Below are 13167 nucleotides of genomic sequence, written 5' to 3' on the forward strand. Positions count from 1 at the left end.
TTTTTTAGCGCCAGATCATCCCCCAGAATATAGTACAGCGTCCCATACCCGAAGAAATAGAGATCCTATGCACCGATGCTATGCTACCAAAGACATGAGGCTGTACATTACGCCTTTCCATTTTTCATAACACATCCCACTCAGACACTGTCCGTACGAGGATGAAAGCGGCTCGCATGACCAACCTTTCCAGCATATGCAAGCCATTTTGCAGGAATGTCATGGGGTTTGACTTTACGATGACTCGCCTCGGGGGGCACCACGGAAGCCGCCACGCCCTCCCCTGAAGTCTCCGCGGCCACGGCCACGGCCGCCGCGGAATTCACCGCGGGGACCGCCTCGGCCCCTGCCCCTGTAACCGCCGCGATCACCACCGGGATGGCCTCCCCGTCCGCGACCACCACGACCGTGGTGAACTTCGGAGAAGCCATCGTTAGCAGCGGCAGGGCCTGCAGGCGCCGAGCTTTGCTCATGAGCCTCATCAGCCCAGCTCTGGGTGCTGGTCGGGGCGGCAGCAGCAGCGTGTGGTGTCTCGGTTTCGGCGAGGTCTCGAGGGACCATCTCAAAAGACTCAGTCAACGGGTCGTCAGTTGCACTCTGCTGCTTTTCCCACTGAGCCTGCGCTGCAGCATTCGCCGTGTCTGTTCCAACGTTAGAGGCTGCTGGTACATCTGAAGGCTCCGCCGCAGCTTCAGTTACGGGCTTTTCGCCGGCATCGATTTCGGTCAGTCCGGCGTTGGCGATAGTGGGGTCGGACACGGCTTCCGTCTCAAGAGGGGCTGTCTGATGTTGCGCGACCTCGTCCACCCAAGCTTCTTCCGCAGCGAATGGAGCCTCCTCGAGCGCAGCCTGCTTCACCTGGGAATCTGCTCACAGTTAGCTCAGCTTTGTTATGCATAGGATCCTTGGAAACGCACAAGTAACGCTTAGTACTACACCCTCGGTCGAGGGCACACCCTCGCTCGCACCGTCAATGAGCTTCTCTGCCGCCATGACAGCGCTGACATCTCCTCCATAGACCTGGAGAAGAGCACCCTCGAAAGCCTTAGTGAGATCCGAGTCATCGTCTTCCAATTGGCGACGTGCAGCAGCAGCGCGCAAGAAGCGAGACAGTGTCAGGAGTTTCTCCTTGACAATCTTCTGTTGCTCCAGCTTAGCCTCAGCCTTGATGGTTTCCCGCAGTGTCTCGATTTCCCCAGAGTGTGCCTTTGACAGAGTCTCCTTCTCCTTTGCAAACTTGGCTTCGAGCTCATCGCCGTACTTCTTATAGTTGGCGTACTGCTCTTCATACTGTGCGAGCTGAGCCTGGAGACCGGGTTTCCTCTCAGCCTGGGCCTTCTGGTCGGCGTTGATCTTGCGAGACGCGAGGAGCTCATCGAGGGAGACGCCGGGGTTGGCTGCGATTATGGAATCGACCTTTTGCGTTGCGCTCTGCACATGCGACGTGAGCCAGGGCTAGGGAAAGGGATGAGGGGCACCATAAGCTTACCAGTTTCTTGTTGATATTGCGAATGTTCCTGTACGCCCGGTCGTCAGCAGATGGCCTCACTGTGGACGAGGTGTCCGGCTGCAATGCGGAGATTGCGACTTACTTCTGGATCTCCCGGAGGTACGAGTTGTCGCTGTCTGCTCCATTGGCCTTGCTTGCGACCTCAGAGCCGCCCGCACCGGCCTCAGACGCCGTCTTTTCGGGCGCGGCCGGCACCGCAGTCGCTCCTTCCTGCTTGCCCTTCTTCTTGCGGGCGCTCTTGGACTCCCCTGTTACCATATTCTGCAGCTTGTTGACTACCTCGGACGCCATTGCGGTATTCAATTTTGCAGATGCCGAGGTTTTGACTAAGTTCTACACGTAAGTCGCGTATTGGAAATTGAAGATGAAATCGAGTTAGTTTGTGGTGCGGTTTTCAAGTTGATGGGTCGGGCACATGGTCGCCTGCCCTCAACGTAACTGCGAAATTAGCGTGGGCACTAGCGCCTCGTGGGCATGACGCCCGCCGGCCATGGGGCGCAAACAATGCCCAAACCGAGGTGCGGGCTGCTATCTGTATGAGCCAAGCGGACGTCTCCTCTGCTGGACCGCTGTCGAAGGCAGTTTTAAAACAGCCAAGCTGTGCTCCCGTGACTGCCTATCCATACACGCCTTTGCCCACGGCAGGTTCCAACATCACGAAGCCGGTTTGGCACTGGTCTCTTGTACGGGACCCAAGATGTGACCACGCCCGTTAAATGTCGTTCACATAACAGTCAGTAGCCAAAGAAGACACAACTAAGTAGCGCTACATGGGGTATCTCGCTGTCCGACGCGGCAACTCCTTCGCTACATCTCAGCTAAAATCGTAAACCACGAGTGCCTGGCTGCCTTCGCTCTTCTCCCGTAGAACAATGACATTTTGCTCGTCAAACCCGACCCATCCTCGGCTAACTGAAGAGTCGTCGAAGCCTTGGTCTAGCGCAAAGCGTAGCCCAATCTGCTTTCCGGATGTGTCGCCTTGAGTGTCCACCTCACCAACTTTGGAGGGCTGGATGCGCACACTCAGTTCTCCATTCCTCGAACGTTTGCGGTTCACAGAAGAGTTCATGCCGCCTTCCAAGTCCCAAACGCGGAGCTCATCCCCAAGTCTGCTTACTGACACAGCCTTGCCGCGCATACCAACGTGGGCACCAGATATTGACGACGTGTGACCCCAAAGCCGGTTCCCGGAGCTGATAGAGAGTGCTTTAGATGTCGATCGAACCAAATACAATGACAACGTGTTGTCGGGGTGTGCCACGAGTAGATATGGATGCGAATATGACATTGAAGTAGGCTTCGATCTGCTCGGTCCACCTGTCCCGGTTGCTTCTCTTGTGCTGCCTGGCATAGGCAATGAAAATCGTACCGAAGGTGAAGACGGAGAGCGATACGCGGATAGCGTAAACGAATGTTCGTCCGCTGCAGTAGCCAGTCTCGATTCAAGGAGGACCCCTTTATGCGAAAGTATTAGTTCCTGTACGCCAACAGTCCAACCAGAAAGATAAGTCGGAATAGAATATGCGATGGCGGCGGTCATGCCGGACGCATTCATCCGCAGCGATAGGGAAACAGGTGGCCATGCGGTGTGTGATCGAAGGGAATATAAAAGTTTCGGAGCATCCAACATCCCGTGCGCAGTCGATATTTCCTCAAAAGCATAGAGGGAAAGGAGGTGGTCTTCAGTCATGGTGAGAAGGTAAGGAGACGAGTATGCAAGTGCCGATAGCATCCCGTTGCTGGATGGTGGGTGCGTAAAGAGTTTCTTGAATCTCTTATGGTTTTTCCTCAGTGCATATATCGAAAAAGAGCCATCCTCGAAACCTATTGCGGCCCTCTCTACACTCTCTTCTCCTTCAGAGGCATCTATAGCCATAGAAATGGGTAGCCGGGGTGCATTGGCTTCGTCGAGGAGCTCTGTGGATGCCAATAGATCGCGATCATTCTTCGAGCTCCAGGCCCGAAGGCCAGATATAGAGTCCGCAGCATAAATGATGTTGTTCGACATCATCACCAGAAGCGGTGGATCTGGCGGCCTTTCAGCGACCACGATTTCACTGACGGCGCATTGTCCCTGCGTCCAATTGTGCCGCAATCGATATTGTTGTTTCCAATTTGTCTGTGTCCCATCTTTGACGAGATAGCCATCTTCCAGCCACTTTGAAAGCCGAGAGGAATAATGAAGTCGATTGGGATTGGCAGGGTCTTTGATGCCTGGTATACGAGATGCGCGTGGGAGAACGAATGTGCGGTAGTAAGCTGCCTTCCAAAGCTCAGAGTCAACTGCAAGTCGGCTGAGCCTCTTGGATACCCTATGCCCTAAACATCAGTACAGACTCGAAGTCCCGGGAGAATGTACCCTCCTCACCTTTGACATACTAGCAGCGACGGGACAGGAACGAAGGAAAGCACGCGCACAAGCAGCTCCTCGCTCAGTTTGGACAGTCTGTCAGGATGTAATAGCCGTGGCGCCTTCACCAGGCGCTCTTCATCGGCATCCCCATCGTGCGCGCGCTTCATAATACGAAATGTTGAGTCCGCGACGAAGGCGAGGCGAATGCGCCTCGGAACGATAACGTGCCTTATCGCTACCGTCCAAATGTCCGTGCGTTTACTCGTGACTGCGCGTTGGCGTTAGCGTGTTCTATCAACGTCGCTGCCTAGCACTGCATTAACCCCCAACCACGGTCGCATGGGAGAACATCTCACGTTACTTGTGTGGCCATACTTCAAACTCATGCCATACTCTCCGCTTCAGATATGGCAGAATTCACAGCCTGGGTAGAGCAGAACAAAGCCTTGTGGTCACGCGTCTATGATGAGGTCATACAGCCTAGTCTCGAGAAAGAATGGAATACGAGCAAGTATGGTCTCCACGCGCGTCAGCAGCATCTAACAGCACTTCAGGAGAAGAGAAGCACCAGAAAGAGCTGAGGCAGAGTAAGTGTTGGTTGCAACATGCTCAGCGCCATGATGACTGATTCGCCACAGAAGACAAGAGCCAAGAAATCTTGTTGGAAAATCTCAATAGCGAGATTTTGAAGTCTGCACGTCTTTCTCAGGAAAATGCGCAGTTGAAAGAGCAAATTGAATCCAGGACTAATACGCATGTTGAGACGAGGGCCACCGCGCCAACGGTGTCAAGTGAAGAGCACCGCCGCCTGGTCGAAGAAATTGAGACATTGAAACAACAGCTCATCACACGCAATGTAGAAGTTGCACCGTCATCACCCAAGCCTGAGGCAGTCAAAAACATTGGTTCGGCCATTTCGGAAGACAAGTACCATAATCTTGCGGAAAAGTTTAACGAACTAAGAAAGAGGTACAGAGATGTATCTCAGAAAGTGAAGTATCTCGAGAGGAAGAATGCAACAGTCATGCAAAAGAACAAAGACATGAAGGAGAGTGTTCGTGCGTGGCAAGAGTATGCAGACCGGCAATCAGGGAAACAAAAACCAAAGGCCCAGGCAGAAACAGAGGAAGCAAGGTTGCACTTATCGGCAGGCCATGTCTCTCTCGATGATCAACCTAATATCCCTTCAAGTCCAGGAACTTTGGCTAGTGTGAGGACACCCTGTTCTGTCGCAGACCTGGGGCGCTCGTCTCCTCATGTGATGAATCCGCTTCCGGACGCTATTGAAGAAACTACGCGTCAGTTGACATCCCCCAATCTAGTTACTGGCGATGGAAATCAGGGCTCTAGTACCACTGTCACGCCAAAGGCACGGTCTCGCATCGAGCCCCCCGCACGCGCGCGAGCCCGCAATACGGGTGAGGATGTCCAGAAAGTCTCTTCAGGCATCCAACGCATAATGTCAAACCAGGACAATCACCAGCCAGCTCACCCAAGTTCAAGTCAAACGACGGTAGATGAGCCTATTGAATCAATGAGTAGGCATGAACAATTGATGGCCGCTGAAGACGACGAAGATATACCCGAGTTCGTTTCCGAGAGATCACCAAAACGAAAGCGTGGAGAGCGTCGGAAGTCAAGATTCGAGATATATACAGATCGATCATCCGATGGTACACCAATCAAGCCATATCATGTGAAAGAGGAACAATGCAGCAGCCCTCCAATCTCTGCCTGCAAGCTGCGACACAGCGAGACAATGGACCTGGACGACCCGGCACCTAACCTGCTCAATACACCTCGCCATAATCGAAGGAGTCTGTCGAACCTCACAGGCAGTACAGATATACCCCGCCAGCAGAGATGTAGCAGTGCGCCGCTGACACAAGATATCAAAACGGAATATGTGCCAGACAAAGGAAGACTGGTGCAAAATGATCCCTCAAATATGGCCATGGAAGCGCCCATGCTTCAAGAGGTTGCGAGCATCGAGGCCCGAGCCTTCAGCGAGCCCACGGAGCCTGCTCAGGCAGAAAATGCTATCCTAAGACCCATTGATCTAAATGTAGTGAATAGTGCTTCTGAGGAACCTCCAAACAAGCGCTTCCGACAAACCGGAGATCGAGTTCGACAGAAAGATGAAATGCTGCTAGAGTCAGGCGAAACTTCACCCCCTCTGGACACCAAGTTGCGATTACCGCCAAAGTCCGCTCGGGCGCGGATAAATCAAAGGGTTCAAATGCCTACGAAATCTTCGCCAAAGACTCCACAAGCGGGTCCAGTCAAGATCAAAACCGAGCAGATCCCCACCCCTCCATCAGGCTTGTCGCGCACGATACGTACACCTGCCGATGGAGCAAAGCCATCCAAGTCAGCATCCAAGTCTCGCTCGGACCCACGGGGCGAACCAACGCCAGATCGCCCCGTTTGGACCCTGAAGCCGCCTGAAACACGATCTAGTGCTCGTAAGAGTCGTGCTTCGCCATTGAAAGACCAAAGTCGTTTGCGCGAAAAGCCGGTCGCAGAACTCAGTGTTCAAGATTTCAAGCCAAACCCATCCTACAACCAAGGTTACAGCTATGCATTCTCCGAAACCGTTCGCAAGCGTGGAGACCGCATGTGCCTACCAGGTTGTACAAACCCACAATGCTGTGGGTCTACTTTCCGGACTCTTGCGGAGGCTCAGGCACCTCTTAGTTCGTCCCAAGAAGAGGTTCTACTTGAGGACTACCTTGGGGAGGCATACAACAATATGCAGCTCACACAAATGTCATCCGAAGAACGAAAGGAGCTAGTGTTACAAGCGCGAACCAAAAAAATGGCAAAAGAATCAGGGAAACACCGTGAGGCTTACGAGCGCCGAAGGACCCCACCGGGTTTTTGGAGAGTGGACTTTCCAACGACACAAGAACAACAAGAAGACCGGGAGCGTGCGAAAGAACAGGAGAAATTAGTAATACAAGAACGGTGGCTCGAGGCGCAAAGGAAGGGCGGTAAATGGATATTTAGAGATGAGTAATGGCTTGGTTCAGAGGCATCGAACCGCTGTTACGGCGGTCCCCACAATAGCCAACCATGGTTCGGATCATGTTTTCCCTGGAAAACCAATGGTGCAAACTGCTGCGTACTAAGGTACGATTGTAGAAATTCTGTTATTCATGATAGCCCCAAAACGCTCCATTTTTTCTGTATCCTTAAAACAATGTGGATTTCCCCGTCAATCCCTCCCTTCCTAGTCACAAGTACACCCACAATACTGTACCTGCATAAGTACAGAACCACAGCAAGGCAATACCCAAACCCCTGACCAGTGCCTCGAAAAATCACAGCAAAGATGGCACAGCCTACTTGCACACGTCAGCAATTCCTTTCCTGTTTCGTTACACCCACGAGTCTCTCGCCATCTACGCCAACGGACTGCCCAATCTGCAGAGAAGATTACGACGCCACTTCCGATACCAGATGTGCCGTTACCTTCTCTGACGGAGCTACCTGCGAGCATGTCTTCTGCAAAGATTGCATCACGGTCTGGTTGAGCCAGGTCGGCGTCAACACGTGTGCGATGTGCCGGAGACAGCTTTTCTCCTTGCAAGAAGACAACATTGACTATGAAGACCACTACGACGAACAGCATGATGAAGGCTACGAGGAAGTCGACGAAGACAATGTAGAAGACTATCTCCGCACATTGACAACAAGAGACACTCAAGACACGGACGGTGAAACCAGGCGCAACGCCTTTGAAGCCACACGCCAGGAGCCCCTGTTCTCCGCCGAGGAAATCAACAAGCTACTCGAGGATACCTGGTCCAAGACTTGGTCGATGCTATCTTCGTACCGGTACCATATGTGGCGTTCATGGCAAGCTCCTCGTATCACGTCTCGGCGGTTACGCCACGCGTTCCACGCCGGCAATGCAGATGAACTGTACAGTAGCTTGTCTGAGTATGAGCGTCGTATGATGGATTCGCTCTGTCCAACCGCGGACAACATCGTGCATTCTTTCTTCGACATTGCTACGCACATCTCGTCACGCCATGGCGTCGTCGACGTCGAGAGTTTGCTAAGCGAGAACATGCTCGAGGCGCTTGAGAGGCTACTGTGCGACATGCGGGAGCAGCAAAAGGGACACATTCGGTTCACGGGCGGGTTTGGTGAAATGCCCATGTACCAATTTTGGAGAAGGGCAAAGTGGGATGCTGCTTTGGCGCACATTCTAACTATGAATTGGATTTGAGAGAGAGAGGACAATATCAGTGTGCTATGCTGGCTAAGATGAAGGACCATGAGACGTTCTTGGTAGAGTCTCTGTTTGCATTTGTGTGACGCGTCACGTTTTGCAGCAGTTGCAGGAGGGCAAAAATGAAGGCTGTAATGTATCTTCTGAGAGATAAATGATAATGATGATTGAGTGTTACATAAGAAAGCGGAAGCGGAAGACGCTTCGTTGGCATAGCACACCTTGTAGCCTCTTACAAGGGCCTATAGGTCTATCATCTTGGTGGTACATGTGACATGTGGGTATATAGAAAAGTCGAGAATGCCTGGCCCACCCCCCTTCCCTCCCTCTTTGAAAACCTGAGACACCGTGCGCGCTTTTATAGCCCAAAAAAAAGTAACAAAGGAAATACGTGGATATCGAGTATCAAGTCATAAAAGGAAATAGGGAATCTGTGATGACATGACAAAGGAAAAGAAAAAAAGGGAAACGAAAAAAGGAAAAGCCTTTGCGCAGTCCTAGAACCGGATGCTGCCCTTTCGGTACTTGTCATCCTTGAGTGGTACAGGTGGGCGCTCATCATCCTCAGATGATGTTTGAGAAGGCATAGCCGAGTCCTTTCGCTGGTGTCTCGGATCATACTTGGCACTTGAGAGAGTAATTTCCGGAACGTACTTTGCACTCGAAAGCTTGGGTTCGGGTGTATACGTCGCGCTGGACAATGTAGGTTCCGGGGTATATCTCGCGCTGGACAGCGTCGGCTCGGGTGAGTACGTCGTTGCAGGCAGTGTCTGGAATGTAGATGAAGGTAATGTGTACATGAATTCGTCGATCGCATCGTCGATGTCGTCGAGGAGGTTGTTCTGATCCGAGTGAGTGGTTTCGGTGGTCGACTTGCGGTCGAAGGGTTGCTTGGGGTCGAAGGGAAAGGTAAAAGAGATTGGTCGTTCTTCCACTGTATATGAAACCCTGGGTGCGTGTAGCGAAGAGATTGGCTTGTGTTGCGATGGGGGGTATGGGGAACGTGGGCTGAGTGGCATGAGCGAGATCATGCGCTCAGAGATGAATGCCTCGGAGCATCGACCAAGCGGGCTGACAGGACCTAGTGAAGCAGGCCTTTGTTTCTTTTGCGAGAAACCACCGTCATACGTAGTCGCAGGGAGCAAATAGGAGTTTTGCTCAGGCGCAGAAGACGAGACTTCCTTCTCTTCCTTTACAAAAGTGAACGATGTAGGTCGCTCAGCTTCTCTGGGCGAGGCATCGCTGTGTTCGTTGAGCGTCGAGGAAGAAGAAAAGCCAGGAGAGAGGACAGGGTCGCTTTGGCTCCTGAAGTGTGTGGCATAGCGTGGTGAAGGGACTTGAAGGTTGTGAGTGGGAGACAGGTGGTAGTCTGGTGGTGGCGCGATGAAGATGTCACCGTGACCCATGCGCTCGCCTGGGTCAATATTTCGCAGTGCTTGTAGTCTTTCGTTTGCGAGGTTGGATTCCAGAATGTGCGCTCTTTCGACCAGCTTGTCAACTAGCTCCCCATGTGAGTCCTTGAAGGTTCTCTTGACAAAGCTCAACAGGAGTGATGAGCATGTCATCCTGACATCTTCCCGAATGTACAGTCCGTGCCGTGGTACCTTGAGGTCGGGCTCTGTGGGGGGCTTTGGTTCGCCGGGCAGTCTTCCTCCTACGCTCCACTTTGCCCGGATGTCGAGGCCTAGCGGCGCGTATACGTGTGTCTCGAGGCCATCGGCTGTGTCGTGGAAGCAGGCATGGTAGGAGACTGAGCCTTGTGCGAGTTTGCCTGGTAGGTATGAGACTTTGTCTTGAGGATGTTAGTGCTGTGGACAATAAAAAGGGGTGAAACAAAAATAAAGGAAGCAGGTATACCTTTGATGGTGTACCACATAGACCAGTACTCGTCTGTGGGCGCATATGAAGGAGGCTTGCACATGAACCTTTCTACTACCAAGGGGTTCAGGTCAATCATGGCCAGATGGTCATGGTACATGTCTATCACGCTCTTCCTGGTGATGCCCGTTGGAAGAGGCGTGATGGTCGTGAAGACAGCGGTCTTCGGCATATTGTCTTCTCGCGTGCAGACAGAGGCGGTCTTGATGAGACTGACGTTTCAAGAAGTCGCCTAAGGGTGCGTATACTGGTTACCCGCGCGTGTGAAGCTGGAGGAGGAAAAGAAAATTGTTTGGACTGTCGAGCAGCGAGGGAAGATGTATTTGTTTCGTAGGCTACTAGAAGCCCAGCCGGATAGCGCTGACACGCATCGCCCTTGTATCAGGCGTGCGCTAGACTGTGGCTTCAGATGCCCCTGCACCATTAGGAATTTGCGGAAGGTTTGGGAACGACAGGACCCCGCCAAGCTCCCCGCCAATACTTCGGGGACGGGATGGGTGCCGCTCTGCGCAGACCTGTGGGTGTATACATCCTGCCACCTGCCGTCAAAACTTGACCGGATCGCGTCTGGCCGCTCTGTTTTCATGCACGTCCTATAAGCGGCTGACGAGCTCACACTGGCAGCGTCGTAGAAAAACTTCGCCAAGCGCTTGCAAACACATAAAAGACGCTGTCAGGTAAGATACGGGAGCAGACATCCTGTGACGGGGGTCGGGTGGCGTGTTGTTGCAGATGTATGTATCCCAGTGCAGATCCGCCGCAAGTACGTTACAGGCTAACGGCGGCGCTAGGCCACTTGGGGCAGTTGTAATGAACGACAGACGGGTTATTTCCAGTGTCATATAGATTACAGCAGAATATCTCTACAGTCGAAAGTTTATTGTCCAGAAATGTAATGTGACTTCATCTGCAGCTCTACATGCCTTTTGCAAGTCCTCGGAGGACTGTGGGGTGTTTCTTGATTGTGCATTGCTGAAAGACCGAACACCTGCATCTTCAGGCACGTAGTGTCTCTTCACCGTTTCAGCAGGGCTTCGTCAGGCACACATGTCAAATTCAGGCATGTGCAGCACTGCACCTCAACACCGCATTCCTGCATTGTTACAGACCACGCGTTTTAAAATGAGATGTCAAGGAGAGTCGCACACTGCTGGGCACATTCTCTGGCTTCCCTCGTCAAACTCCGGACGTACTTATTTCCAAAAGGCACCCCGTTTCACTCGGGGATATGCATAGTTCTTCTCGCACCATCACCACTCTTCTTCAACATGTGTTTGTGACAAATTTCTGAATCCATCTATTGTGCAACGTAATACGCCGAAGACGACCATGTGCCTCGGTGGCACGAGCAACCTGGACCCTTCGTTGTTCCGTTTTGATATGTATGAATCGGTTTTGTTTTCCTCCTTAGCGTCATGCGGCATCAAGTTTTGACAGAGTGGGCCTCAGTCGTGTGGCATCTGTGGCAGCCGTGGCACCCTGAGGCATTATCCGCGTTTACACCTGTCTAAAATGCAAGCCATCACCAATCCCTGCACGGCATAATGGCAAACAAAGTTGTTTGGAAAATAGTAGAATTTACGACTAGATGGAGCGCTGCTCTAAGCACAGCAAAGTAGCGACCTAGATTTCACGAAGAAAAAACACAAAGCGCCGCCCATCATGCCTGATGATGGCTATCCCAGTCATGTCCCCGTTACGCCGTCAAGTTAAGCTCGTGTCTACACGCCTTGGTGCATCTTGACTTCTTTGCTCGCATAATTCGCCACGGCCTTTCTTTCCTTCAACAGTGCAATCACGCCAAACGAGAAAGTGACCGACCATACAACCCACGAGATCGCACTAATGGCGGTGCTCGCGCGAGCTACGTCGCAGACCTAAAAACGCTGGTCAGCTTCACCGTGTTCCTTTAGTTGGTTTCCATTTGGTTTCGCTCGTATAGACTTTCCTAGCGGAGCTTTTGACATGTAAAGTAAGAGGTGGAGATAACACGTACCATGCCGAAGCAGATTCTTCCACTGAGAAATACTCCGAGCGCCACGAAGCCACTTAGCCAGAACAACATGGTCATGGCCTCGACTCCGAGCAAAGCCCACTTGACTGCGCCCTTCTCGGCCACATGCGCGAATTTGCTTAACGATGTGAGAATCAGAGGGGCAAGGACAAGGAGACTCCATGCTGGTGCGAAGATGAGGTAGTTTATCTCCATTGGAGATGACTGTCGCCAGTGTGTTGCCCACCATGATGACACTGTAGGAATCGTAAGTAGAATGCTTTGGCATAAAGACAATATATAGGCATGATGCGAGATTTTTGACGAGCATAAGAGAGTAGATTGTCGAAGTATCGGATAAGGAGTAGGACTATGCGTACCGTAAGCCATCAACCCAAGAACAACAATAGAAAGCACAGCCTGGACGGCGCGCACAGGAAGCATCCAGTTCTTCATCTTTGCTCTTGTGGTTTCTCCTCTCTTTACTAAGTGGTGTGTGTGGCTGGTGCCTCAATATGTTCCTCTCACTATAGAGAAGAAGAACGGCTGCGCGGATCTGCGTGCGTACGTCACTTGCGTACGATACTTTGGCAATAGAAAAGAACAGTGGCAGCGAGTTTGCACTTTAACGTTTGTACAGAAAAGAGCGTCAAGAATCGAAGAAAACCCCTCTCTCTGTGGGTGGTAGTAGCAGTAATAGGGGATTCGGGTAACCGGATGGCGGGAAAGCGGGAGGGGAGAGCGAGGGTAAGAATGGGAGAGAGCGAGAGAAAGGCTGAGAAGATGCCTGTTGAGGAAAAGTAAAGGCCGAACGTCAGAAGGAGAGGCAAAAAAGAATACGATATGTGATCAAGACGAAGGAGAGAGAAGCAAAACAAACTCGATTCCAAAAAACCGTTATCGTGCGCCAGAGCCAAGGGGACAAGATATTAAGGCTCAGGCATATACTTGAAAAAACCGCAATTCATGAGCGTTGCGTTTCCAAATAGCTTCTTTTCGCCCAACATAGCCACTTTACATAGACTCACACACAAATATAACACTAGCTTGCGACTCGCGCTGCGTCATCGTACAGCTCCACACTGGCTATGCATCAACCACGGATATTCGAGTTGCCAGGCGACACTATCCGCACAATGTCATGCCGTCTTTGAATTGGTAGCTTTTTACTGGCTGACTCCAGCCACAAGACT

At 51.9% G+C, this 13167-nt stretch overlaps 6 protein-coding genes across 6 annotated transcripts; 2 read left to right on the forward strand and 4 right to left on the reverse strand.

Moving 5' to 3' along the window:
• Positions 1 to 234: 234 nt before the first annotated feature.
• SETTUDRAFT_148933 (uncharacterized protein) lies at positions 235 to 1890 on the reverse strand (the record flags this gene model as incomplete). The annotated part of the gene is made up of 4 exons (XM_008025644.1): positions 1593 to 1890; positions 1490 to 1517; positions 918 to 1431; positions 235 to 869 (listed from the first exon to the last, which is right to left on the reverse strand). The coding sequence occupies exons 1-4, from the start codon at positions 1799 to 1801 to the stop codon at positions 235 to 237; spliced, it is 1386 nt and encodes a 461-aa protein (XP_008023835.1). The 5' UTR covers positions 1802 to 1890.
• Positions 1891 to 2221: 331 nt separating this feature from the next.
• On the reverse strand, positions 2222 to 4030 carry SETTUDRAFT_129191 (uncharacterized protein; the record flags this gene model as incomplete). The annotated part of the gene is made up of 2 exons (XM_008025645.1): positions 2222 to 3822; positions 3879 to 4030. The coding sequence occupies 2 exons, from the start codon at positions 4028 to 4030 to the stop codon at positions 2325 to 2327; spliced, it is 1650 nt and encodes a 549-aa protein (XP_008023836.1). The 3' UTR covers positions 2222 to 2324.
• A 187-nt stretch (positions 4031 to 4217) lies between these two features.
• On the forward strand, positions 4218 to 7020 carry SETTUDRAFT_183860 (uncharacterized protein). The gene is made up of 3 exons (XM_008025646.1): positions 4218 to 4370; positions 4418 to 4450; positions 4502 to 7020. The coding sequence occupies exons 1-3, from the start codon at positions 4271 to 4273 to the stop codon at positions 6880 to 6882; spliced, it is 2514 nt and encodes an 837-aa protein (XP_008023837.1). The 5' UTR covers positions 4218 to 4270; the 3' UTR covers positions 6883 to 7020.
• A 177-nt stretch (positions 7021 to 7197) lies between these two features.
• SETTUDRAFT_38452 (uncharacterized protein) lies at positions 7198 to 8100 on the forward strand (the record flags this gene model as incomplete). The annotated part of the gene is made up of 1 exon (XM_008025546.1): positions 7198 to 8100. The coding sequence occupies one exon, from the start codon at positions 7198 to 7200 to the stop codon at positions 8098 to 8100; it is 903 nt and encodes a 300-aa protein (XP_008023737.1).
• A 500-nt stretch (positions 8101 to 8600) lies between these two features.
• Positions 8601 to 10153, reverse strand: SETTUDRAFT_107543 (uncharacterized protein; the record flags this gene model as incomplete). Its single annotated transcript, XM_008025647.1, has 3 exons — positions 8601 to 8723; positions 8754 to 9895; positions 9961 to 10153. The coding sequence occupies 3 exons, from the start codon at positions 10151 to 10153 to the stop codon at positions 8601 to 8603; spliced, it is 1458 nt and encodes a 485-aa protein (XP_008023838.1).
• A 1536-nt stretch (positions 10154 to 11689) lies between these two features.
• Positions 11690 to 12441, reverse strand: SETTUDRAFT_168318 (uncharacterized protein). Its single transcript, XM_008025648.1, has 3 exons — positions 12355 to 12441; positions 11978 to 12231; positions 11690 to 11858 (listed from the first exon to the last, which is right to left on the reverse strand). Exons 1-3 carry the CDS (start codon positions 12428 to 12430, stop codon positions 11703 to 11705), a joined length of 486 nt encoding a protein of 161 aa, XP_008023839.1. The 5' UTR covers positions 12431 to 12441; the 3' UTR covers positions 11690 to 11702.
• Between the last annotated feature and the right edge of the window lie 726 nt (positions 12442 to 13167).

Source organism: Exserohilum turcica (genome assembly GCF_000359705.1).
Source record: "Exserohilum turcica Et28A unplaced genomic scaffold SETTUscaffold_15, whole genome shotgun sequence".
In the NCBI taxonomy this organism is placed as follows: domain Eukaryota; kingdom Fungi; phylum Ascomycota; class Dothideomycetes; order Pleosporales; family Pleosporaceae; genus Exserohilum; species Exserohilum turcicum.